General features: G+C 38.5%; 8 protein-coding genes across 8 annotated transcripts; 4 read left to right on the top strand and 4 right to left on the bottom strand.

Moving 5' to 3' along the window:
* Positions 1 to 3168: 3168 nt before the first annotated feature.
* Positions 3169 to 7968, top strand: GCK72_007125 (uncharacterized protein; the record flags this gene model as incomplete). The annotated part of the gene is made up of 9 exons (XM_053725996.1): positions 3169 to 3667; positions 3771 to 3942; positions 3990 to 4334; positions 5282 to 5709; positions 5759 to 6031; positions 6394 to 6533; positions 6753 to 6931; positions 7659 to 7807; positions 7853 to 7968. 9 exons carry the CDS (start codon positions 3169 to 3171, stop codon positions 7966 to 7968), a joined length of 2301 nt encoding a protein of 766 aa, XP_053590190.1.
* Positions 7969 to 8366: 398 nt separating this feature from the next.
* On the bottom strand, positions 8367 to 9431 carry GCK72_007124 (uncharacterized protein; the record flags this gene model as incomplete). Its single annotated transcript, XM_053725995.1, has 4 exons — positions 8367 to 8633; positions 8683 to 8838; positions 8888 to 9246; positions 9305 to 9431. 4 exons carry the CDS (start codon positions 9429 to 9431, stop codon positions 8367 to 8369), a joined length of 909 nt encoding a protein of 302 aa, XP_053590189.1.
* Positions 9432 to 9985: 554 nt separating this feature from the next.
* Positions 9986 to 11093, top strand: GCK72_007123 (uncharacterized protein; the record flags this gene model as incomplete). The annotated part of the gene is made up of 5 exons (XM_053725994.1): positions 9986 to 10041; positions 10241 to 10565; positions 10614 to 10807; positions 10851 to 10919; positions 10964 to 11093. The coding sequence occupies 5 exons, from the start codon at positions 9986 to 9988 to the stop codon at positions 11091 to 11093; spliced, it is 774 nt and encodes a 257-aa protein (XP_053590188.1).
* A 238-nt stretch (positions 11094 to 11331) lies between these two features.
* GCK72_007122 (uncharacterized protein) lies at positions 11332 to 12884 on the bottom strand (the record flags this gene model as incomplete). Its single annotated transcript, XM_053725993.1, has 4 exons — positions 11332 to 11503; positions 11588 to 12250; positions 12380 to 12706; positions 12817 to 12884. 4 exons carry the CDS (start codon positions 12882 to 12884, stop codon positions 11332 to 11334), a joined length of 1230 nt encoding a protein of 409 aa, XP_053590187.1.
* A 1505-nt stretch (positions 12885 to 14389) lies between these two features.
* GCK72_007121 (uncharacterized protein) lies at positions 14390 to 14767 on the bottom strand (the record flags this gene model as incomplete). Its single annotated transcript, XM_003099838.2, has 3 exons — positions 14390 to 14588; positions 14634 to 14711; positions 14760 to 14767. The coding sequence occupies 3 exons, from the start codon at positions 14765 to 14767 to the stop codon at positions 14390 to 14392; spliced, it is 285 nt and encodes a 94-aa protein (XP_003099886.2).
* A 1482-nt stretch (positions 14768 to 16249) lies between these two features.
* On the top strand, positions 16250 to 17655 carry GCK72_007120 (uncharacterized protein; the record flags this gene model as incomplete). The annotated part of the gene is made up of 7 exons (XM_053725992.1): positions 16250 to 16291; positions 16339 to 16617; positions 16673 to 16843; positions 16890 to 16965; positions 17045 to 17157; positions 17260 to 17399; positions 17583 to 17655. The coding sequence occupies 7 exons, from the start codon at positions 16250 to 16252 to the stop codon at positions 17653 to 17655; spliced, it is 894 nt and encodes a 297-aa protein (XP_053590186.1).
* A 6268-nt stretch (positions 17656 to 23923) lies between these two features.
* On the bottom strand, positions 23924 to 24388 carry GCK72_007119 (uncharacterized protein; the record flags this gene model as incomplete). Its single annotated transcript, XM_053725991.1, has 3 exons — positions 23924 to 24128; positions 24174 to 24251; positions 24309 to 24388. 3 exons carry the CDS (start codon positions 24386 to 24388, stop codon positions 23924 to 23926), a joined length of 363 nt encoding a protein of 120 aa, XP_053590185.1.
* A 1056-nt stretch (positions 24389 to 25444) lies between these two features.
* On the top strand, positions 25445 to 26106 carry GCK72_007118 (uncharacterized protein; the record flags this gene model as incomplete). The annotated part of the gene is made up of 5 exons (XM_053725990.1): positions 25445 to 25480; positions 25528 to 25594; positions 25683 to 25795; positions 25848 to 25987; positions 26034 to 26106. 5 exons carry the CDS (start codon positions 25445 to 25447, stop codon positions 26104 to 26106), a joined length of 429 nt encoding a protein of 142 aa, XP_053590184.1.
* Positions 26107 to 26321: the final 215 nt, after the last annotated feature.

Genomic DNA, 26321 nt, shown 5'->3' with positions numbered 1-26321 from the left:
TGGATTCTCACAGACTGACCCGATTTCCTAACACCTCTCTCATCAATTACCCATTCTTCTCCATTCCCCCCTCTCCCCCCCCCCCCCCCCTCTTCCAAGTGTAACTCAATCCTTTCCCAATTGTTTGGAATATGAGCATAACTTGAATGAAGGGCTCAAAAATTGGTGTGGCGGAGCAGTTCTCCCAGAATAACAAATTCAGTGTGTTTTCTTCTTTTTGCTAGAAGCACCACACCGCAGCCTGAGTTGGACACTTTTCTGCCCCTTTAAAAAAACAATAAAATGAACATGACTCGGAAATGGGTTTGCTACTTTTTAGAAAATGTGATTTTCGTACTGAAACTCCGCCTTTTTCAGAGCTCAAAAGCTCAAAAGGGGCGTGGCCTCCGACATGTTTCTATTTTGAGATTCTCAAATCAAGAATAAGAAAAGCTACTTGTCAATTCGAATATTCGTCCGGTTGTTACGTTTTTGGTGAAACTCCGCCCACTTCCTTTATAAGAAGACGCCTAATTCGATGTCAGATGACACACGGAGACGAAATTCATGAATTTATAGTTGTCTCCCTCCCCGCCCTTCACTTTATGATACCCATATGACTCCTGTGAGATGCACAATGAGCACATATGTTTCTGGCTCGGAAGAGAGAACTTGGGGTGGTTTTTAATTAAATTCTGGAGGTCTTCTCATTTTCTCATGTCTCTCATTCGCTTTTTTCGGTTCTTTGAAGCTTCTGTTCCGGTTTTTGCTCGAAAGTGAGAAGGTGCACTTTAGAAGGTTTTTTTGAGAAAGTTCAGCGGGACTTGTCATTGTATTTTGTCATTGTAAGATTCAACTTGAACTTTACACTGACAAAATACACTGACCAATAAATATTAAAAATTTAGATAATAGGTTCACCTCTGCTTTTTGGTCGTTCCAGCCTATCTCTGGTTCGAATTTCCAGAATAGGTTCAATTTTTCGATTCTAGAGGCTCCGCCCCTTTCAGAACATCATGACTTGGCTCAATGGTCAGGCATGACAAACAGGGGGCTAAAGTTAGTACCAGTGCCAAGAATAACAACAAAGTACTATTCCGCCAGAATTTATAAATAAAAATGCTGAAAATCGGCTAATTCTGGCATGGTTACCTAGAATATTTTGTCACTGTATTTTGTCATTGTAAGATTCAATTTGAACCTTACACTGACAAAATACAGTGACCAATGAATAGGCTCAGATTCTCTCTGGTTTCAGATCAAAGCTTTAGATATTAGGTTCGAATTTCCAGAAAAAGGTGTCGATTCAGTCCCAAGTTCTCCATTTTCCATTCCGCTTCTTCCTTCTTTCTTTTTTTTTTCTTCTTTCCCATAACTTTATTTATTAGATCTCCTTTCGTCTCTCTGTCTTCTAGTTTTTCTACTGCTTCATAGCCTTCTTCTTCTTCATCCGAATATGTGTTTGGCTCTGCTGCTCCGTGAGCTTTTCCCGGAGAAGAAGAAGAGAAGTGTATTTTTCGGGAATTAATTTTCACCCACCCGTCGTCCTTTTTTGATGACAGACGACGGATACCCTTCGACACAAATAAATGAGAAAAGTCGCGCCGGGTGGTCCCTGAATGGATCTTGTTTTGTTTTTCCATGGGTTTTATGGATTTTAATTTTGAGGAAAGCTTCTGGAGCAAGCAGGCTTCTTTAGGCTTCTGGAGGTGTTTCGCTGGGGTACTGTATTGTCTTGGGGGTTACTGTAGTAGATCAAATCGAAAGATGATGGATATCAGCTACAGTAAGACACTGACGAATCCTAGCTGTCCTCCTGCAAAACTGGATTCATTTCCTGCTAGATTTCCCACAAAAAATGCAAAATATTTTCAGTTCCTCAATTTCCAATTTCTGCTAAACACATGTATGATTCACCTACTCGTGGGAACTACATGGTGTATACTCTCTCTCTTATTAATCTGAGCTTCTATTCACCACATTTCTCAGCTCTTTTTCTATTCTTCTCTGATTACAAATAATCCCGAATTCATATCGCTATTCACACATTTTGTAAAACGTGAGATACACTGAAAATTTGGAATTTCTCGTGTTATCCGATGCTCTCGGATTGTAGCTGAAAATGTATTCTGTATTGGAGATGGATTTTCTTCAGAATTCCAATTTCTAGATATATTGACATGATGTTTTTCCAGTCCAAACATCAAAAACTTTTGAGTCAAAAATCTTTTGACACGAGAGAGAGCCACCACTATAATCGAATCATTCCTTCTTTAATCCTCTCTTCAATTTACTCGGAGAAAAGAAATTTCCCGATTATGATTTGATCGTTCATGTTAGAGCAGTTAGTCGGCTCAATTTTCAAGTTTTTCGATCAAATTACAACTTGCTAGAAGAGGATCTCAGTTATAGCGGCTGGAGTGTCTCTTCGTTCGAGATCCTAAAGCGCTGGGTTAGTGTAGAAATTGTCACTGTAACTACTGTATCAGCTTCAATGTCGGTCAGCTACTGTGCCATTTTCTCTAATAAATATGGTCACTGTAACAAATTTGGTCAGTGTAACCCATTTGGTCACAGTAATTTTGGTCACTGTAACAAATTGAATCACAGTAGATACTTACAGTGACAAAGTGGCAATGACAAAGTTACAGTGACAAAGTGACAGTGACAAAAACAGGATCACTGTAATCACTGTATCAGCTTCAATGTCAGGCAGCTACTGTGTCATTGTATATTTGGTCACTGTAACAAATTCAATCAAAGTAGATAAAGTAACCCTGAACTACTGTACTTTTAATCACTGGAAATTTGCGGGCCCAATTTCAGTTCCTCCTCGTCTTTGACCTTTCTCACTATTCCAGTCCTCTTACACCACCAATCCATTTTAAAACCAAACAAAAAGTGTCGTCTTTTCTTGTTTCCAACGTTTTCTGCTTCCTGTTTTTTTTTTGGAAATTTTAAACGTGTCCCCCCTCCTATTCACTCTCTGTTTTCTTCTATTTTTCAGCAGGAAAGAAGAGGGGCCCCCAGAAACCATTTAATATGTAACAACTCTCTCCTCCCGCCCGTTTTGCTCATCGAGCCGCCATTTCCTACACTAGCTTTGTTTTCGTCTTGGTTTTATTCTTTTCAAAAAAGAAATCGTGAGAAAAATCCTTTTTTTCTGTTTTCTAGTAATTCCTCTTCGATATGAAGTCGATGAAGGTTCCGGTGATCTCACTGGACGCCACGGATACCGATGAGGATGAGAACAATCCAAACAACTTTAGACGAAATGGATCTGTCCGGAAAGTTAGAGAAATTCAAATGGATGTGGCCATCGGAGAAGCACCTGGCTCCCCGAGTACACTGGATACTGTATTCTCACGATTCGGTAGATCACAGTCGTTGAGGAGACCTCCGGCTGCAAAGAGTTCTACGAAAAAAGATGAATCGGGAACTCCTGGAAGCTCTCGAGCAGCCTCACCAACCCCGTCATTCATTGATATATCTCCAATCATTCGGACTGCATCACTTCGAGTCAAAAATCAGCTGGCCAGTCGGCTCAGTGAGCCACTGAAAAAGGCGGAGAATCGAATCTCGAAACTGCTGACGACGGAGCCAGATGGAGACGACGAGCAGTTTCAACACTACAGTCTTGTGCATGGGTTGACGCTGAAAGGGTGTAATAATAATAATCAGGGGGAAGGTTTGTGTATTTAGTGTCATTTGGGGAGGAGGAAGAAAGAAAATGCTTTCAGAAAATTACAAATTACAAATTTAGATTTTCTTCACTAATTTCTATATTTCAGCTGAAGACGCTGGCTCGTCGAGTGATGAAGACGATCCGGAGTATCTGGAACTTCTGGAAAGAGACTCGATCATCAATCGATATGAAAAGGGACCGGATGCAGTGGACGTCGATGCCTGGGAGAATCCAGACTTCGAAGTCTACACTAATCTTGATCGATTCGGTTTTGTGCAGTAAGTTTTCATTGATGAGTTCCCCTAATAGAAAGTAGTAATTTCAGTAAGAAAGGAGACAAAACCGATGAACGGACAGATGCGCAGAAGCGGCGGATCATCAAAGAGCTGAGTCGAGAGAAAAAATGGTTGAAAATGATTGAAGTGTGGAAATCGGGTGGACCATCGAAGAAAATGGAAGATAGAATTTGGAAGGGAATCCCGGAAAAGTTGAGAATTGTGATTTGGCCTCGACTCCTCGGGGCTGAACGAATGAAACATGAGAGAAGAGATATGTATTCGGAATTGCTGTTACGGGCGAGACTCGTGTCGAAAGATATCAAACAGATTGATTTGGACATCAACAGGACTTATAGGGATCATTTGGCTTTTAGGAAACGATATGATGTCAAGTGAGTTTGAGTTTGAGTTTGGGAAACATGAAAACGCATAGAGATTTCATTCGGGAAAGAAGTTTTAATCGTTGGCGTGCTTCAAAACGTTTTATTTCACGTGCAATAGAGCGCATTAGCGCTGCGAACCTGTTAACAGCGCTAAACGTTCCCCAAGCGTTTTCACTAGTTTTCAGAGATTTTCTTCGAAATTAGTGGTGCAAAGTGATTTCATTATTGCAATCTAACCATTTTTGGGCTATTTTTCTCAAATTTCCGGAGGAAAACAAGTAAAATTCAACCGAAACGCACAATTTTCAGTTTTAGCGCTGCTAAACATCGTTAAACGCTCGTAACAGCGCTAAACGTTCAACACCCACTTTTCACTATTTTTCAGAGATTTTCTGCGAAATTAGTGGTGTAAAATCCTTTCATCATTGTAATCTAACCATTTTTGAGCTATTTTGCTGAAAATTCCGGACGAAAACACGTAAAATTCATCAGAAACTCACAATTGTCAGTTTAGCGCTGCTAACCAGCGTTAAACGTTCAACACCCACTTTTCACTAATTTTCAAAGAATTTCCTCGAAATTTTCAAAACAAAGTTACACAGACATTATAATCTTTTGAATATCTAACTATTTTGTCAGAAATTTTAACGGGAAATGCGTGAAATTCAGCAGAAACGCAAAGTTTTCAGTTTAGCGCTGCTAAACAGCCTTAAACGCTGTCAACCAGCGCTAAACGTTCCACACGCACTTTTCACTAATTTCCAGAGATTTTTTTCATAATTTGTAGGTTAATGTAATTATAGCGTTGTTTTCTCACGATTTTCATGGTTTTTTGCTGAAAATCCCCGCAGAAAATCCGTAAAATTCAACAGAAACGCTAAATTGCAAGCTTTAGCGCTAAACGTTCAAGACGCATTTTCACACTCATTTTTGACTAATTTTCTCCCAATTTTCAGACAAAAATCTCTTCTAAATGTGCTCGCCGCCTATTCGATGTACAATACAGAAGTCGGCTATTGCCAAGGAATGTCTCAAATCGCTGCACTCTTCTTGATGTATCTCGATGAAGAAGACGCGTTTTGGTGTCTACATCAACTGATGGTCTCTCCAAAGCACACGATGCACGGATTCTTCGTACCCGGATTTCCGAAACTTCAACGATTCGAAGAGCATTTCAAGAAGATACTGAAGAAATATAAACCGAGAGTCTATAAATATTTGGAAAAACAAGACATTCCGTATATTTATCTGACGAAATGGTGGTTCGGATGCTTTTTGGATCGAGTGCCGTTCTCATTGGCTCTTCGGTTATGGGATGTGTTTCTGGTGGAAGGAGATTCAATTCTATTGGCAATGGCATACAATATTATGAAAATGCATGAGAGTGAGTCTGGCGTGCCTTTGGCGCGTTTTGAATATATTTTTTCTTTTAGAAAGCATTCGTAAGCACTCAATGGAATCGTTTATGGAATTCATTCAAAACGACATAGCCCAAGATTTCGGATATTCGGATGACGAAGTGATGTATTCTCTCCGAGAAACACTTACCAAATTGAAAGGAGACCGTCAACACGTACCCCCACCACCCCGTCCTGAAGATCTCTCAGAAGTGCCAACGAAGGCTCTCGGTCCGATTCTCCAGAAGCCAATGGCCTCCATTCGAGAAGAGATTCATGAGATTCAATCGAGACGAAGCCGAGCGAATTGTGAGTTTAATCGTCGGATTTACGAGGAGAAATATCAGATTTATGTGAAAATGTTTCGGGAGCAACTTGGTGTGCATGATACCACGTCTTCTGATTCTGATGAGAGTTCTGAGTATTCGGATTCAGAAGATTCTGACGTCTGATGAATGCTAGTTTTTATTTTACTTGCATGTTTTTTAAATTATTTTTTTTGTGTGATTCGTTTTTAACTTTTTGTTTTGTATTGTGTGCATGAGATAAACCCTTTGTGATGATGTCCTGTGTTCATTAACCAACCAATTAACCAATTAACCGTAATATAAAGCTCCAAAATTCTGAAAAAGTGCGATAATTTTCCACGTCTACTTTCCCTTTTCTTCCAGCCACCGGCCGCTCACCACATCCGAAACGAAAAGAGTCGGCTCGCGGAGCATCGAAAGGGCCGCCGCCAGTACAACACAAATGGAATGGAAACGCATCGCAAGACTCGATTATTGGAAATGGAAGAGAGGTGCCGTTTGAGGTGAGAGACATCTGGACATGCAGATCTACAGACAGACATTTTATTAGCTCCGCACAGTTCGTATAACTGCGCTCCACCGAAATTCCCTTGAAAAATGTCTCTTTTTCTCTGAGTCTCTCAATTTCATACACTATTTTCTTCGGTTTCGGTGGAGCGCGATTGTAAGAATTGTGCCGTGCTAATACGTTTTCGAAAATCGTATTTCATGTATCCTTCCAGATCCCAACCCGACGTGTCACCGGCTCCCCAGCTGCCTCCGATTCATATCCACCACCACACCATCACAATGGCTCTTCCACCACATCGTCATCAGCTCTTCCACCCACCGGACCCAGTAAGCGAGACTTTGTCCAGTCATCCGCTGCAGGCACTCCCACTACTTCCTCCACCACCCATCGGTACGTGTGCTTAATGTGAATAAATAAAGAATCACCTATTTTTGTGTCATATAATAAATAACATTCCTGTAACATTTATTTTTTGTATGCGTGTGTGGTTTTGTTGTGCTTTTTAACTAAAACAACTAAATCTGTTCGAAAATCTTTGTGCCCGGATGTCCGGCAAGAAGACTTCTGGAGAGAAGCACAGACAACATACAAACATATTAGCAGTCCATCCCTCTTACAAATGCGCCCTATCGCAAACGAGAGCGTATCGACGAATTTTTACAGTTTTTGACCTATTTTCGCTGTTTTTCGTAACAATTTACGAAAAAGTGCGAAAATAGGTCAAAAACTCTGAAAATTTGTGTTGGCGCGAGAAAAAATTCTGCGTCTCTCGCCGATACTCTCTCGGTTGCGATGGGGCGCAGTTGTAAGAAGGGTGGACTGCTAATACGAATAGGCGGAGTTCCGGAAACAGAAATAACAAACATTCGGACAATCGGACACACATGCACACAATTTTTGCGTTACTCACCCAATGAGGCTATTAACGTCCGAAAAAACGTCTTCCCCTCGATTCATTTACCGAAAAAAAACCGTTTTTCGCTTTTTTTCGGTAACTGAATCGAGGGAAAAAAACGTTTTTTCTGGACGCGTATAATCCCATAACAATGAATTTCTGTCTGTTTCAATATCGGTCTATCCAGATGTCCACACATTCAACCTCTCCCTAATTTTCCAGATACCAAAACCACCACAATTCGAATCCATCTCGTGGCGGCACCCCGTCGGCACAACGACTTCGTGACGAACGAAATGGACAAATGGTCCTCCTGAGTCGTGCGAGTGACTCGGAACCTGATGTCACCTCACCGACAACCAATCAGAGAGGTAGCTCCGCCCATTTCCAGCAGTTTTTATAGAGATTTGTTTCAGACGGTGACTGGAACTCGACTGCCAACACTCAAATCTCGACAGCCACGTCGAGAATCACGCATTCTGGCAACAACATCACCAGAATCGAGTTGGATGGTGACGTCTCCGTCATCTGAATCTCTTAAATTATTCTTTTTCACTTTTCGCTTCGTTTTCTGTAAATTGTATACGAGTATTTGTCTATTTCTCTTCAAAAATCCATTTTATTGCATAATTTTTCCTCGTTTTCTGCTTCCCCCCAACTGATTTGTGATAGAACTCTTTTGCGATTCATAATTTATTGTATATGACTTTTTCCCCCTTTTTATAGGTATTTATTTAATTTCTTTGTCTTTTTATTGAGTATGATGAGAAATGATAATCTCAGATTTTATTCAATTTTGGAAAAAAGTAGATAATAGGTTTAGTTGAAACAAAAACAACGGGATTAGACGAACAAGTGAAACGGGGAGTGCGAGAAATCTGGACTGGAATGAAGATCAGGACGGGAACGAAAAAGAAGAGAGAAATGGATTCAGACGTGTCGTGGAAACACTTCCATTGTCGTCCACGTGTGCTTCTCGACTCCATCCATTCCATTTCTTCCGTGGATGACGAGTCTCTGGTCTGGAAAAGTGTCGATGGAGATGCCTCGACGAGAAGAAGCCTTCTTCTCGCTCATCTGAATCCATTGCTTCTGACACATCGGGAAGGTTTCTTGGATTCGTTTCTGGAGTCTCCAGTTGAATCGGATGTTCACCGAGAACCTTCTACCGATTTGTTGAGGAGTCTCAATCCACGTCTGAAAATAAGAATGTCTAGAAAATTCAATTTTTAAAACAAATTTATACCTGAATCATTTGAATGAAGTCGGCATTCGGGAACGACCGTCTCTCCTGTATCTCCAATTGAATGCTTGGATTGTGTGGGAGCTCGCGAAGAATGTCCAGGAGTGATCTCTCCATGGTTCCAGTGTCCTCGAACGAGACGAATCTGGTGGCTCGAATCTGAAATTATTAAAGTGTTATTTAAATTTTAGAAACAGTAGTATCTCACCATTTCAGTATTCACCGCTGGGGGATCCACGATGGTGACTGATTCAATCGGGAGTGCCAGTCTGGGAGATACGGCCTCCTCGAAAATCCAGAATGGGGTGTTGATCTTCAATCGATTCGTACGAATTTGAATCCAATTCGGGATGGCATCCTGAATTCCAGAGACGACCATGTAATCCACCAACACAATCACCTCCTCGTTGTCCTTTGGGACTGGTCCCATCACTTTTTCCAGTCGCCCATGACGATACTTTGAGTTGTTGATTGAAACAAAGCCAGGAGTGAACTCAAGTGTCGTCGCTCTTCTTGGAGTTTTGTGGTGGATGGGGGAAGAAGGTGATGAAATGGTTGCATTTGTGTCTGAAATTAAAGTATTTACTATTTGTTTTGTGAAAAATAAAGTACTTACAGTACTTACTTACCTGATATTCATTTCGAAGTACGTCAAAATCGCTTGCTGAGCTGGATATCCAGCAATTCCAGGTGGCAGAATCTGATTTCTGAATGAAACCCGGTTCCATTCGCATCTTGTCATCTGGTTCCATGTTTCTTGGTGGGATTCGTGAATCGCATCCACCGCATCCTTCTTTTCCTCAAATCGAACGGCAAAGCAATTGTACTTTCCTCGGAATCTCATCTTCTTGATTGACCCAAAGTCTTTCAAGATCGAGCGGAGGTCTTGCTCTGGATGAAAATTTTGTTAGGTATGAAAATTTTGTTAATATTGGGAAACGAAGAAACTCACTGGTTTCGTTTCCGATCGGTCCAAAATAAAGTTTTGAGGTCCGACTCGAGCTTTGCTCCGCTTTTCCTCAAACATTCACTGGGGGATATTGACAAATTGTCATCATTTTTCAAGAGGACTACGGTATAAAAGTACCAACACAGTGACGCAATATTGCGGACCACAGGGCTGTCGGTTTCGGAAAAAGTCTTTTTTTTCCCATTTTATCATTTTATGAGTAACTGTTTTCCAATTCTTTTTCGTTTTTTCGTGTTTTTCGGGGGTATTTAGGCGACTTTTTTTTCGGCAACAAAAAAATCTTTTCACCGGTATTTTTCGGCATGACAAAAATATTTTTTCAGTCCGCTACACGTCATGTACAGCTTCATTGCTTCGAAGGGGATCGCCTTCTACCAAGACGAGAATGCATCGTATGTCGAAATGAAAATTGAAAGAAAATATATATTAATAAAAAAATTCAGGAAAATATGCAGAAAGCAGATGAGGTGAAGATCGACTTCTACGATCTCCTGCTCCTGTCGGAATCCGAAGAAGTGAAAACGACAGGAATCCAGGACGTTCTTCATACTCTCGCCTTTCACCTGTATAAACAAAAAAAAGTCATGGAAGAGAAGAAGAGGTCGAAAAAGAAGGGGAACGAGAGGAGCATTATTATGAAGAAGCACAAGAGCAAGAAGGGCAAGAGCAAGAAAAAAAAGAACAAGATGTGGAGGAAGCATTCAATGAGAAATTAGATGTACGATATGCAGAAAATGAAGAGGGAGGTGTGCATTTCGATTTGAAAGCAGCTCAAAAACACGATCTTGGAGCGTTCCTCCCAGGTGGGAAATCTCTATTCCTCACTTCTCTTCTGACACCTGCTGTTTTGCAGCAGTGTTCAGGAGAGACTGTAACACAGGGAATAGAGAAAACCATCAACACTCTTCTGAATGAGGTCAGTTACACCTAATTAGAAAAGTTTTTAAATGTAATTACTTTACAGGTTTCCATTCGGGACCCGTTCTTCATCATCTATGGAACTTCCGTTTCCGCTAGATCGTGTCAATACCCTCAAATTGAAACACGATTTTACGATGTTTTCGGTCAAGTCTTGCAAAAAGGCTTGAAAGTCCCAGACTCTGTGTTCACAATGGGCCAGCTTGTCACGAAAATCAGAGGTGCCACCAAAAACTTCATGTAAGTTAGTCTTCAAATAAACCAAAAACAAGATATTTTTCAGTTCGAGAAAGCGAACAAACAGAGTTTTGGTGGAGGATTTGCTAGCTGATTTCACAAGTTATTCGAGAAGGTAACTATAGTAGTATCTGACCAAAAATATAGGTTTTTTTCCAGAAACAAGCTATTCCAATTCGAAGAACCACCCGTCCATGTTAATTGTCCATGGGCAGATTTCGTTAACTCGAATGAGGCAGAAGAGTCCATATCTACCCAGCATATTAAAGATTTAAATTTTTTTATTTGAGTTGTGAATGCTGTTTTAAATTGAATTAAAAATAATGAAACATAAATTGCCGAAAACATTTCGAGCGGTTGTTGGCTGAATTCTGTACCAGAATGCAAACAATTATAATCAATATATCAATTTCCGGTATTGCGAGTTTTAGATATATGACCGAGCTTTCAAACGTTAGCCACCCGACCGCGCTACCGAAGGTTGATAAATCGACAACATCAAAAAGTTGGATTGATAGAAGGGTTGGTCAGATGGGTTGGACCGTTCCAATAGGCATGATTCTTAGTTTGAGAACAAACATGTCTGGTTTTATGTCTAAATAACATGGTGTTTCTTCGCAGGTATTATCTTCTCCGAAGACGTTCATTTCTGATGTATCGTTCAGAGGGATTGATATGCATGTGTTGAAAATCTCACATCTGAAAATAAATTTTATAGAATAAACATTTTTCGGAAGACTGTTTCATGATAACACATCAATTTTTTAGTGATAAGCGACTCACTTATTTCCATCAAGTTCCGCATTCTTTGCATTCGGAAGTTGTAGAGTCCATTCGATGAATCGCTGAATGAGATTGAATTTACAAAGATTAATATAGAATGAGTGACATGATCCGATTGATCCACCATTCATCAACCAACTCTCGATGATACCAGTGAATATTGAGTATTGAATTAATCCAAACTTCCAAAAAACTTTGTTATTCGTTGGAACCGACTGTTTCCAAAATCCACGTTGACGAATAATCAACACTTGGCTTTCTTTGACAATCGGATGCAAATGAGCATCTTTGTAAAGTTTATGAGTATTTATATTCATTTGAACTGACTTCAATGGATAACTCGATTCGTCTATAATTGATTCCAAAGAGTTTACTACTGCCGTCACATCTTCTTCCATTTTCAGTCTATCAATTTTCATTTTCGTTTCCTTCACAAATCGAAGTATCGTATCATTCGCCATATTCACCGAGAATCGATTCACTCTGATTGACCGAAGACGTCCGCCAAATACTCGCTGCATCAAATATTTCATTGCTTCGTGCAATTTCTTGTTGTATTCCATATATTCGACTTTTTCACTGTTTTCAGACTTGATGGAGAATCGGATATATTGGGTGTATGGAGATGATTCATTCTCACTTCTCAGACGCATTTGCTGAATTCTGGATTCAAGATAATTGATTTGGTCATTCAAGGGTTTCTTTGGGTCTATTCCATATCTTCTTATCCTTACTTTTCTCTTCTTTTCGTTTATTGTTGCTCTTTTTTCTATCAAACACTTTATATCATACTCGAAACCTCTGATTGTTCCGGCCACTTCTCTTTCTCTATATTTCGCATTTCCAACTACAAGATCCCCTTCAAATGGAGTATTTTCGAATGATTTATCTTCCGTTTCGAATCGATCCAAGTCACACTTTACACCTCCTCGTTCATTCCATTCTTCGATTATAGTCAGAAGTTTTCCATCTTGTTCTTTGCATTTGCGAATTATTCCAATTTGATAAATGTCGTTGTTCGCTTCAAATCGATATGGTTTGAATTGCAAATTGGTTATTCTGAGAGGTGCTGCTTTTTCAGCTGTTCGAATCGAAGGCATTGAGATTGATGCTTGGATTCTAAAGAAACAAGAATTCATATGAGAGAAAGCCATTGCAACACCAACAACCGGTGCGGTTGTCAGGGAGCTAAAGCAATTGATTAAATTAGAAAACAAAAATAAACTAACCGTTTAGTTCCATCCATATGTTCCAAAACACATTTCAGGCTTTCATATGCCAATGGCTTTGAATTCATAACTTCTAAGCTTTCTTTTCTTACGGAATATAAGAATACAACATAGAACAGTGAATCGATGAGATTCCAATGACAATGAGTATCGATAGCTCGCCGAGCGCGAAGTTACAACGAGTGCCTGAAGAGCGGTTGACTGGCGAGCAAATATGAAAGGTCATCTGGGTGGCCAAGCCACCCGCAGCAGCTTGTTGGTCGGAGAGAGAAAGAGGGATATATGAAAAGTAGACAACTAAGAAATAACAAGGAAAACATGTTAAATAAAAATTCTGCTTATGAAAAGAAGGAGAATTGAGAATGATAATTTAGAGATGATATGTAGAAGTTGGTATGAATTACCTAATGACAAAAATGATCAATCTACAAGTTTCGGTTTTTATCTGTCTCAAGCATTCATTTCTGGAAAACTTCAGATTCATGTATGTTGAAGATTTAAACATTCTGTAAAATACGTACTTGATAAATGTTTTTTAAAATTAGGACGACGAAATTGTCTGTGGATCCTGCTGGTTCGACACTCCGAGATGTCAGAGTTTTTTTCAAATGAGTAACAGTACCGCTCAAAAGTATATTAAGTTTTAGTTTTTTCAGTCGAAAAGTTCCGACTTTGAGAGTGTGCCATGGTTATACTTATTGTCCCATCAAGTAGATTTTTAATGGGTCATACAAATCGAAAGTAGTGTTTTACTGTTGAAAAAATAAAGTTTCGACAAGGATTTTCAAAAAAAATTTCGCGCGCTCAAACGCGCAAGCGCATAAAGTTCTGGGCGGAGCTTAAACTGCAAGCGGCGCGGTTCTTTATTTGGAAAAAACAACTGGAATTAGAACCGCGCCGCTTATTTAAGCTTGCAGTTTAAGTTCCGCCCAGAACTTTATGCGCTTGCGCGTTTCAGCGCGCGAAATTTTTTTTGAAAATCCTTGTCGAAACTTTATTTTTTCGACAGTATTTTTGCAGTTGACAACTTTTTTGTACGGACACTTCCTAGAGAGTTATGGTCATTTTAAGGAGGCAGCTCAAAAATCGCACTAATTTGCACTGAAATTGGTCGATTTAAGGGAGAATTTACTTCGACGATATGTAACTTGCTAGGGAGCGTCCGTACAAAAAAGTTGCCAACTACGAAAATTGAGCTCTACTTTTGATTTGTATGATCCATTAAAAATCTACTTGATGGGACAATAAGTATTATAATGACACAATCTCAAAGATTGGCGTTTTCAACTGAAAAAGACAAAACTTAATATACTTTTGCGCGGTACTGTATGTATTCGGTAGCGATTTCGAGAACTCTCTTCTTTGACAACTTTTCGGCAGTCAGGAATGCAATGTTTCTGAAATAAACGTTATATTGTATACATAATATGTACACCTAGTTATCAGTTACGCCTAATTATAAAAAAGATTCATATCCGTTTTATTAGTTTCATGGCTTTGCAACAGAATGGTACAAGAAGCATAATATTCTTATTATTGAAACTTAAACAATGAGATTGTAAATTAGTAGTAATCAATCACTCATTGCCTCGACGGTGGTTCCAAAGTAGTCATGGTCATCAACAACTAAATCGCCTGTGGATCCTGCTGGTTCGACACTCGGAGATCTCAGATTTTTTTTCAAATGAGTTATGTATTCGGTAGCGATTTCGAGAACCATTTTCTTTGATAACTGTTTCATGGGTATTCCAGCTGTCAGGAATGCAATCTTTCTGGAATAAATGTTGTATTGTTGACATACCGTTGTTCGATCTTACCCTTTCAGAGCGTCAAATTCTTTATTAATCGTTGCACATCTTTCGCGCTCCCTCTTTGCAATCTTTCGTTGTTTGGCTCTGAAAAAAAATTGGATAGGAAAATGAATAGCAGAATTTGAAACTCACATCTTCATCGCTTTGTAGCAACTGACAGTTGCCTTTCCAGCACGCTCTCGTCCATTTTTTTTGTTCTGTTTTCACAGCAGGCATACCCTTCGTTGGCTCTGAATAAAAACAGTAATGGGAAAATAATAGGAATGAGTGAACAGAATATTGCCTAGAGAATAAGACTTACTGATGGTGACTGCCCCTTTCATCCCAGAGCCCGAGACATCCGACAAAGATATCTCACCTCACACCTGTACCCCCATTTCTTTGTATTCAAAGAGACATGTATTGCACTCAAAATGTCACTAAAACAAATGAACTGGAATATTTTGACAGTCATGGGAAAACGTGGAATATCAGATTGTGTCATCTGTGGTATGGCTGAGAAATGGGGATCGATTGGATTCGTCGTGATAACTGTACTAGCGAGAATACACTGTTACACTCTGTCGTGGAAATATTCTTTCATCCATATTTCCTTTTTTTTCATTTACAACTTGTCGAGAATTGTCCACGATCGGTCTGAAAATTGATGTTGGGCGTCCGGAGGTCCGAATGTCTGTTTTTGAGTTGAATTTTTCAGTCTTAGGTCTTTGTTATAATGAGTGTGAGATCCACGAAGTCTACATCTTAAAGTGTCTATCATCTTGATTGTAACTTTAATAAACAAATGGAATGTATTCTACTTTGTCTTGCTTCCTAATAGTAAGTATATATCTTTCTCAATTCTCGAGGTGGCTTGGGTTCACCAACCCTATGGATTTACTTAAAGGAGGACTGAAGTCATATTTTTTTATTTCAGATTCTGATACTTCAGAAAATTCTGAGCAACTTTCATCATTGGAGCATGTGCTAAAAATCGCTCTAAATGCCCTAAATTCACGTTTTCCCGGCTCAAAAGGAGCCTAGATGGAAGAGTTTTCCCACGCGAATTTTTGCCCTCGTGTAGTCCTCTCGGACAAAATTATTTCTTTTTATTTCTCGATTTTTCGTTTTCTTGCTTTTTTCAACAAATGTTCGTGTTTTTTCTTCTTTTTTACGATATAAATTGAAAAAACACGAATTTTTGTTGAAAAAAGCAAGAAAACGAAAAATCGAGAAATAAAAAGAAATAATTTTGTCCGAGAGGACTACACAGGGGCAAAAATTCGCGTGGGAAAACTCTTCCATCTAGGCTCCTTTTGAGCCGGGAAAACGTGAATTTAGGGCATTTAGAGCGATTTTTAGCACATGCTCCAATGATGAAAGTTGCTCAGAATTTTCTGAAGTATCAGAATCTGAAATAAAAAAATATGACTTCAGTCCTCCTTTAACATACTCATAGTAGAAAATGTAGAAATTGAACCACCAGAAACAAAGTACACTTGAATACACATAAACAACTCATAGCATGAAATACATCATGTTTCAATCTTCCGATCTCTATGGTTTCTGAGAATAATGAGCATGTTCCGAGAACATATTCATTTGCTTTTTATTCACTTCTCTTTTCATTTTCTCATTTTTTAATGCTGCTCTATAAACTATTATTTCTCTTCATCCAGTCAAATGTATGTAATTCAGCAGAGATTGTCTAAGGACAATATTTTAAATTCAGATTCTGGTATACTGTCCAATGATAGTGACACGAGGAACACCTGAAGTTTATGTCAATTCCATCAGTTTCGTACTTATCTGGGAGGAATGTTTGACCAACTGTACTGGGAACGACTTGTGTGTAGCTGTCCATACAATTGGAGATGGGAACTGTCAGATATTCGAGTTTGGAGATTTGCAAACAGTTAAAAGGAGCAATGATATTGAATCCAAGTTTGCTTACAAAGTGAAAAATGAGAACGCTTCTACTTGTCCGGCAGATGATACCATAGGAGAGACGGTACAAGAATTCAGATTTTTCGCAGAAGCATGTTGTTTACATCGCATTGTTTCAGAATTTCATTATCGGGATAAATGGAACTTCTGATCGTGAAGTTTCCGTAGAGTACACTGTTTCATTTGACCAAACATCTCAACTTTGGAATTTTCAATCAATGAGACCACGTTTATGCCCCAATCATAGATATAAAATGTTCAAGAGAGAATTGGGACCTTGGTGTATGGCTGTATGTTTGACTTTATTTGAGAAGTTAGCATGATGTATGTTTCTAGTTTGTCGTACACGTCGACTGTAAAAACTATACTTCAAGTGCATCTTATTGTACCTCGATGCCTACTAGTATTCTAAGTGGAATCGATACGCCGGAAGAGTTTCAATTCCTCAAGGGTAAGCTGATGAATCTTATTATTTTTAAGAGTGTCTTCAGAACGAGCTGATAGTTGGAATTGGTTCAATGCTTCATATCCATTGTATGCCGTTTGGGTATCCGGTTTTCGAAAACCAGAATGTGTCGGAAATGCGAGCTGTCAAGGATTAAGTGTAAGGAACCAGATATCAAGAAAATTATATAAAATCTCCCATCTTTAGATAGTCTTTTCTATAGTTGAATTTAAGAAAAATCTTCGATATAACATATTTTAGGCCTTCTCATTCGCCGACCCAACTCTATCTACCAATCCGACGGGCTTTCTATTCAACCCTGGAAAGCCAGATGGAACCGGTGCTGACTGTCTTGCATTCCGAGTTAATAGTGACAGAACATGTGGAATTGATAATATCCAGTGGGTTTTTATTGATTTTAACAACTGAAGATTATTGCCGAAAAGAAAAGTTCCTACAGTTTTTGTGACGTCAGAATGCAGACTCACTAGTAACTTTGCTCTGAGTCTGCATTTTGTCGTTAGAAAAAATGTCGGAACTTCTTTGTTTTGATAATGCAGCTACAATACCGAATTTTATTTCAGGTGCAATCAGGACAGAACATCAGATAATTCAACATGCATTACTGGAGAAGTATGCGGGCTCCCACCATCTTGATATACGCGCCACAATGTTGTCTTCTTGAAATGAATTGGAAATAAAAATGTGTTATTTACATACAGTGTTCCACATAATCTTAGCCTCACCTCATGAAAATTCGAAAACTGAAATTTTCGAAATTTTCGGGAATCCATCCAAGAAGTAAAATATGACAACTTGGGTCACAAATGTGTATACAAATGTAAATTTGATAAGAAATTAACAAAAAATTTTTAGGTTGAATTTTATGAAAAATGTGTTTTTTCTGTTCCACATAATCTTAGCCTCACCCCTCTTATTTCATAATTTTTGAATAATTATTTGAACTTCTGGTTTTTTCTGCATGTTTTAGTAGAAGAAATGTTGTTTTTTATAAAATGGGTAAAGGATAGTCCCTCAAAAGTTAGAAAAGGTGTCCCAGTAGGGCCAAACTTGCACAGGGGCTATCCAAACGTCAGATTTCTCTCTATCAAAGCCGAAGTTCAAAATTTATTGACCAAAACTCCGAAAATGAAACTGTTTCTGGTACTGCAAAGTGTCCAGATTGTCAATCATCACTTTCACTCTGAGAATAATGAACCATTCTCTGTCACGGTTTGAATAATAGAAACTTTTGCTGGGAAATTGAGACAAATTTCCGATCTAAATGATCTCCTGAGTCAGTCCGCAGAGTTAACTTGAATAATAATGTTCGGATCCAACGAAAAATAAACAAAGCGTCATATTCGACCCAAAAACATTGTGGCCAGAACTTGGAATTTGCTCGTAAGGATCAGTAAACAGATTGGCAAAAAGAGAGTTATCTCCATAGGGACTACCAGCAGGAAATTCGCGGCTACGCCGCGATTTTTGCTGGACTTAGATGACTTGAAGTTTGTAAGTAGAAACTGCTGGAAAAATCCTTCTAAATCCAAAAAAAGCTTTTGAGATGAATGTAATAATGTAATGTTCTTATAACTTTACTGTTCGTTTCGACTTATCTGTTTTTTCATTATCTCTTCTTAATTGCACTGCTTTGTCGTTCAGCATTAGGTGCGGTACAAAAGATTTCTGACCTTTTCACTATAGGTATTCCTGATTCCGGCTCTAACACAAAACTTCAGTCAGTTTCACAGCAGCTCACCCGGCCGCTGTTTTTTTAGTTGTTGGAGGCAAAGCTGACTCGAGGCCGCGGCCATCCTCGGCCGGCCGTATGACGGCTTTGCAAATTTGGCCGTCACACCCCTCAGAACTTCAAAGGAATTAATCTCGGCATTCCGGGATTCTCAGAGAAAACTTTGGATTCCCTCTACTTACCCGTTGTCAAAGCATCAAAACTAAAGCATCTAGAAACACCTCTTCGACGTGTTTGAAGAAAGATGAAAAATCGTAACGACGCTGCTGGAAACTCAAAAGTGAGACGATCTTGAGACATCTATTCACGGGCATTTTTTCGAAAGGGTTGCTCTCCTAATCAGTTTTGTTGGTTGCTTCTCTATATTCTGTTTTTTGATTGAAGTCTTTTGGCTCTATTAAAGTTTAAGGCTCTATTGGCAAAGAATGGTCCCAACCGCAAAGAACGGTCCCAAAAAATAAAAGAACGGTCCCAAGGAATTGAATGGTCCCAACCGCAAAGAATGGTCCCAACCGCAAAAAATGGTCCCAACCGCAAAGAATGGTTCCAACTCAAAATTTTAAAATTTTTCAGCAGAACTAATTTTAAATTTAATTTTAAACTTATTTACTACTTTATAGCGATATTCTGGAAATCACTTTTCACCATTCTCTTAGGCTTAGGTTTCTTAGAAATTTGGAAAAAATTGGCAAAACCGATTATTAATCGTATTTGTCAAATGTTTTCTGAATTTCTAAGAAACCTAAGCCTAAGAGAATGGTGAAAAGTGAAGTAGTAAATAAGCAGTACGGTAGTAAATGAGTAAAAGTAGTAAATGTGTATTTGCTCATTCTTTGCGGTTGGGACCATTCAACTCTCAAAACTGTGTACCCAAAAATTTTGGGACCATTCATTGCGGTTGGGACCATTCTTTGCCTATTGAGCCCAGTTTAGATGTTCTTTTTAAAAAAGAAATATCGCTTGAAACACTTAGACATCCTTTCAATTGTTTGAGCGTCCCAAAAACAAAACATTGAGACGTTACAGAAAACGTTCGAAAGCCCGCCAAATTTAAAAAGTTTTTCTGGGAGTTTCTGGAAGTTTCCAGAACGTTTGAACTATCGGCAAAACTCGAAAATTTGAATACCCGCCAAAATTCAAAAGTTTTTCTAGAAGTTTCTAGAAGGTTCTGGATTATTTGAATTCCCGCCAAAATTCAAAAGTTTTTCTAGAAGTTTCTAGAAGTTCCTGGAATATTTGAATTCCCGCCGAAGTTCTATAGTTTTTTCTAGAAGTTTTTAGAAGGTTCTGGAATATCTGCATTCTAGAATTGGAAATATTTCTGGAAGTTTCCGGAAGTTTCTAGAAAATTCGGGAAAAATCTAGAAACTTCCGAACCTTCTGGAATCTTTTGGAAGGCTCTGAAAAAGTCTGGAATCTTCTGGACGGTTCTTTTAATTTTTAAATCTTTCTAGAACTTCCCAGATGTATCTGGAAGTTTTCAGAAGTTTCTAGAATTTTCTGGAACATTCTGGAAACTTTTGGAAATTTCTGGATGTTGCGGCCAAAATTGGCTCAAATTTTTCGGAGTATTGTCTTAAGTTGCCAAGGGTGTCACGGCCTAAGTATTGGCCCCGAATATTCAGTTTGCACCTGCTTTCCCGATTTTTGGGTTACTGTAGCTACAGTACCCTTTCAGTGGTATGGAAGTGAAAAATCTGCAAAGTGTCCCAAGGAAAAGTATGGGACTACAGAGTAAACAAATTTATCAACGTACTCGATCAGCGTGGATATGAACCTTCCAAGGTATTCAGATTCGACTGTAAATGTTCAAAACTCTGTAACTACCGTAATCCTACAGTAACCGGCCCAACTTTTTTTGGGTGTCATGCTGAGGGGTCAAGGTTGTTACCACCGAAGTCTGGTCTCCCCTCGTTCTGTTCGGAACCCTTTTTCATTTTTTGGGTTACGGTAGCTACAGTAATCCTACAGTAATCTGACACCCGGGGTCCAAAAAATTGAAGCGCTCGGAGGTTCATGGTTATACTCTCAAACATCTTTTGAAACGATTCAAAGAGAAAAAAGTTATTCAGGGAGAAGCGTCGGACGGACACACACACAGAACTATTCCATTAGTAGGAAGAAGATGGTATCAAACTTCAAAATGAAAAGAGAGCTAACAGTGTCACGAACTTTTCTAGCTGTCAATTCTATCACAATAAAACGTCTTCATCAGATAAAGCAATTTGAAATTGTTTAGACTTGTTTTCATTTTGAAGTTTGATACCATAGTCCCTATGGAGATAACTCTCTTTTTGCCAATCTGTTTACTGATCCTTACGAGCAAATTCCAAGTTCTGGCCACAATGTTTTTGGGTCGAATATGACGCTTTGTTTATTTTTCGTTGGATCAGAACATTATTATTCAAGTTAACTCTGCGGACTGACTCAGGAGATCATTTAGATCGGAAATTTGTCTCAATTTCCCAGCAAAAGTTTCTATTATTCAAACCGTATGGTTCATTATTCTCAGAGTGAAAGTGATGATTGACAATCTGGACACTTTGCAGTACCAGAAACAGTTTCATTTTCGGAGTTTTGGTCAATAAATTTTGAACTTCGGCTTTGATAGAGAGAAATCTGACGTTTGGATAGCCCCTGTGCAAGTTTGGCCCTACTGGGACACCTTTTCTAACTTTTGAGGGACTATCCTTTACCCATTTTATAAAAAACAACATTTCTTCTACTAAAACATGCAGAAAAAACCAGAAGTTCAAAAAATTATTCAAAAATTATGAAATAAGAGGGGTGAGGCTAAGATTATGTGGAACAGAAAAAACACATTTTTCATAAAATTCAACCTAAAAATTTTTTGTTAATTTCTTATCAAATTTACATTTGTATACACATTTGTGACCCAAGTTGTCATATTTTACTTCTTGGATGGATTCCCGAAAATTTCGAAAATTTCAGTTTTCGAATTTTCATGAGGTGAGGCTAAGATTATGTGGAACACTGTACTTCTGGATTCTTTTCAACTTTGAGGAACTTGGAATCCAAAATCGGAATGAGAAAAAACCCGAAACACCGGAATCCGTACAACTCTGCGTACAGAACTCTGGACACATTCAGATGTGTAGTTTGGTGTCAACATCCTCTAAAGCATAAAGAACCACATTTCTCTATCTATGGCTTCAAAATATAATGACCTCCGAGTCTTGAGGATTCAGCCTGTTAAATGTCTTCCTTCCGCCATTTCTATTTTTCTGCACTTCCCATGTGGTCCTACACGTTATTATTGCTCCTTGCTTTTTGGAATCAGCGGGATTTCAGCTTTCCAATGATACATATAGCTCACGTCCCGTAACTCCACTGTCACCTGGAGGCCTTCCCTAGTAAGACAAGGAAAATATGTTAAATAAAAGTTTTGATTATGAAAAGAAGGAGAATTGAGAATGATAACTTAGAGATGAAATGTAGAAGTTGGTATGAGTAATCCCAAATAAAGTTTGGCTAAACCAACAAAACATATAAGGTGGAATTGATCGAATTTGAGTTACCTAATGCCAAAAATGATTAATCTACAAGTTTCGGGTTTAATCAGTTTCAAGCATAAGTCCTTGAAAAAGACTTTTGACCTTATCCTTCGTTCCGGTATTCACTTCTCCCTTGCCATTATGTCTGTTTTTACTACCCTCAGTTTTATTGTTTCCTCATTCCCTCGATTCCTACATTTCATGGTCCTCCTCTCTTTTTTCACTCGAAACTGTCTCGTGAGAGATCGTTTCAAGTCTTTTGTAGTTTTCTTTTTCATCGCATTAAACAAATAAATAAAATCGCATTAGACTCAGTTAATTTCAAAATCTGATTGGTACGGAACACATCAATACACTTCCCGGAAGCAATAAAGTGTTTAACTTCAGATTCATGTATGTTGAAGATTTGAACATTCCGTAACATATGTATACGTACTTGATAAATGTTCTTTTCTAAATTTGCTTCATTCTTTCACAAGAGAAAAAACGGGCAGACTCAAGAAGATCTGAAATCAATTCAATCTCAAGTGATGGAATGTAAAAAGTGTTGCAATACCGTTTTTATTACATAGTTGCATTATAGAACAAGAGAAGTACGATGCCTTAGCGATGGTTTCCTACTCCAAGTTAGTCATGGTCCTTGACGACGAAATCGTCTGTGGATCCTGCTGGTTCGACACTCGGAGATCTCAGATTTTTTTTCAAATGAGTTATGTCTTCGATTTCGAGAACTCTCATCTTTGACAACTTTTCCGCAGTCAAGAATGCAATGTTTCTGAAATAAACTTTATATTGTATACATAATATGTACACCTAGTTATCAGTTACACCTAATTATAAAAAAATAGTCGGCTCTATTCCAGTTTAGATGTCCTTTAAAAACTTAAACGTCCCTTAAAACACTTAAGCGTCCATTAAAACACTTAGACGTCCCTTGAAACACTTAAACGTCCTTTCAAACTCTAATTTTTTTTAAACGTCCTTTCAAAAGTTTAGACGTCCCGACGTCCCAAAAAACGTTTAAACGTCCCATAAAATGTTTAAACGTCCCTTGAAATCCCAAAATACAGTTTTGAAGATTTAGACGTTCCAAAAAATATTTAGACGTCCGACAAAACATTTAGACATCCCAAAAAATATTTAAACATCCCAAAAAAAATTTAGACGTCCCTTGAACACTTTCAGTGGCTTTTAGTGTTGAAGGGACGTCGAAACATTTTTTGGGACGTTTAAATGTTTTTTGGGATGTCTAAATGTTTTGTGGGACGTCTAATTATTTAAAACCAAATTTTCGGACTTCAAGGGACGTCTCAATATTTTATGGGACGTCTAAACGTTTTTTGGGACGTCTAAATGTTTTAAGGGACGTTTAAACATTTTTGAACATATTTGGGATCTGAAAGGACGTTTAAATGTTTCAAAGGACGTCTAAGTGTTTCAAGGGACGTCTAAGTGTTTTATGGGACGTCTAAGTGTTTTTTGGGGCGTTCAAGTTTTTAAAGGACATCTAAACTGGAATAGAGCCAAATATTCATATAAAATAGAATGTTAGAAAGTATCCGTTTTATTAGTTTCACGGCTTTGCAACAGAATGATACAAAAAGCATTCTATTCTTGTTATTGAAACTTAAACAATGAGATTGTAAATTAGTAGAAATCAATAATTTAATTTCTTCACGGTGGTTCCAAAGTAGTCATGGTCATCAACGACTAAATCGTCTGTAGAGCTGGATCCTGCTGGTTCGAAACTCGGAGATCTCAGAATTTTTTTCAAATGAGTTATGTATTCGGTAGCGATTTCGAGAACCATTTTCTTTGATAACTGTTTCACGGGGATTCCAGCAGTCAGGAATGCAATTTTTCTGAAATAAATATTGTATTGTTGACATAACGTTGTGGCATCTTACCCTTTCAGAGCGTCAAATTCTTTATTAATCGTTGCACATCTTTCGCGCTCCCTCTTTGCAATCTTTCGTTGTTTGGCTCTGAAAAAAAGTAGGATAGGAAAATGAATTGAAGAATTTGAAGAATTTGAAACTCACATCTTCAGCGCTTCGTAGCTACTGGCAGTTGCCTTTCCAGCACCTCGTCCATTTTTTCGTTCTGTTTTCACAGCAGGCATAGCCTTTGTTGACTCGTAGAGAAATCAGTAATGGGGAAATAATGGGGAAGAGTGAACAGAATATTGCCTAGAGAATCAGGCATTACCGATGGAATGAATGGTGACAGCCCCTTTCATCCCAGAGCTCATGACATCCGATGAAGATATCTCACCTCACACCTGTCCCCCATTTCTTTGTATTCAAAGAGACATGTATTGCACTCAAAATGTCACTAAAACAAATGGACTGGAATATTTTGACAGTCATGGGAAAAAATGGAATATTTGACTCAATTCAGAAACGGAATTGATTGGGTTTGTCGTGATAACTGTAATATCGGGGGCGCAATGTTGGACTCATGTTGTAGAAACTGAAATACCAGAAAAACAAACTACACTTGTTCCACATAAACATGTTTCAATCTTCCGATCTCCATGGTTTCTGAGAATAATGAGCATGTTCCGAGAACGTATTCAATTGCTTTTTATTCACTTCTCTTTTCATTTTCTCATTTTTCGATGCTGCTCTATAAACTATTATTTCTCTCCATCCAGTCAAATGTATGTAATTCAGCAGAGGTTGTCTACGGACAATATCGTAAATTTAGATTCTGGTATACTGCCCAATGATAGTGACACGAGGAACACCTGAGGTGTATGTTAATTCTATCAATTTTGAACTGATTTGGGAGGAATGTTTGACCAACTGTACTCAAAACGACTTGTGTGTAGCTGTCCATACAATTGGAGATGGGAACTGTCAGATATTCGAGTTTGGAGATTTGCAGACAGTTAAAAGGAGCAATGATATTGATTCCAAGTTTGCTTACAAAATTAAAAATGAGAACCTTTCTACCTGTCCGGCAGATGATACCGTAGGAGAGACGGTACAGGATTTTCGATTTTTCTCAGAAGCATGTTGTTTATATCCCATTGTTTCAGAATTTCATCATCGGGGTAAATAGGACTTCTGATCGTGAAGTTTACATAGAGTATACTATATCATTTGACCAAACATCTCAATCCTGGAATTTTCAATCAACGAGACCACTCTTGTGTCCCAGGTTGCGATATAAAATGTTCAAGAGAGCATTGGGACCTTGGTGTATGACAGTATGTTTGACGTTTATTTCAGAAACTTCCATTATGCTTGTTTCCAGCCTAGCTTTAACACCTACTGTCAAAACTATACTGCAACTGCAGTTTCATGTACCAAAACGCCTAATGGTACTCTTAGTGGAATTGATACGCCGGAAGAGTTTGAATTCTTCAAAGGTATGCTGACCGGTCTTATTTTTTTCAAGAGGGTCTTCAGAGCGAGTTGCTGGGTGGAACTGGTTAAATTCTTCTTATCCATTGTATGCCATCTGGATATCCGGTGTTAGAAAACCAGAATGTGTCGGAAATGCAAGCTGTCAAGGAATGAGTGTAAGGAACCAGATGGCAAGATAATTATAGAATGTGTTCTGTCTTTTTTCAGGCCTTCTCATTCGCCGACCCAACCCTATCTGCCAGCCCGACTGGTTATCTATTCAACACAGGAAAACCAGATGGAACCGGTGCGGACTGTCTTGCATTCCGAGTTAATAGTGACAGAACATGTGGAATTGATAATATTCAGTGGGTTTTGATGGACAAAGCATCGATGATTATGACTTAATTCCAGGTGCGATCAGATTAGAACATCAGATAATTCAACATGCCTTAGTGGACAAATATGCGGATTCCCACCATCTTGATATAAAATGATATGAATTGAAAATAAAAATGTGTTAATTACATAGTTCTGGATTCCTTTTAACCTTAAGTAGTATACTGAAAGGTTAATCCAACAGAAAAATAATCAAAACATTGCGTTTGCAGTCAGGAAATGTCTGACTACTCAGATCCGTAGTATCCCACAAATTTCATGACTCATTTTCAATCGCACAGAGTTATCAAACATTCCAATATT

Source organism: Caenorhabditis remanei, chromosome II (genome assembly GCF_010183535.1).
Source record: "Caenorhabditis remanei strain PX506 chromosome II, whole genome shotgun sequence".
In the NCBI taxonomy this organism is placed as follows: Eukaryota; Metazoa; Nematoda; class Chromadorea; order Rhabditida; family Rhabditidae; genus Caenorhabditis; species Caenorhabditis remanei.
Note: the sequence above shows the minus strand (reverse complement) of the source record. Positions and strands in the feature narration are given on the sequence as shown.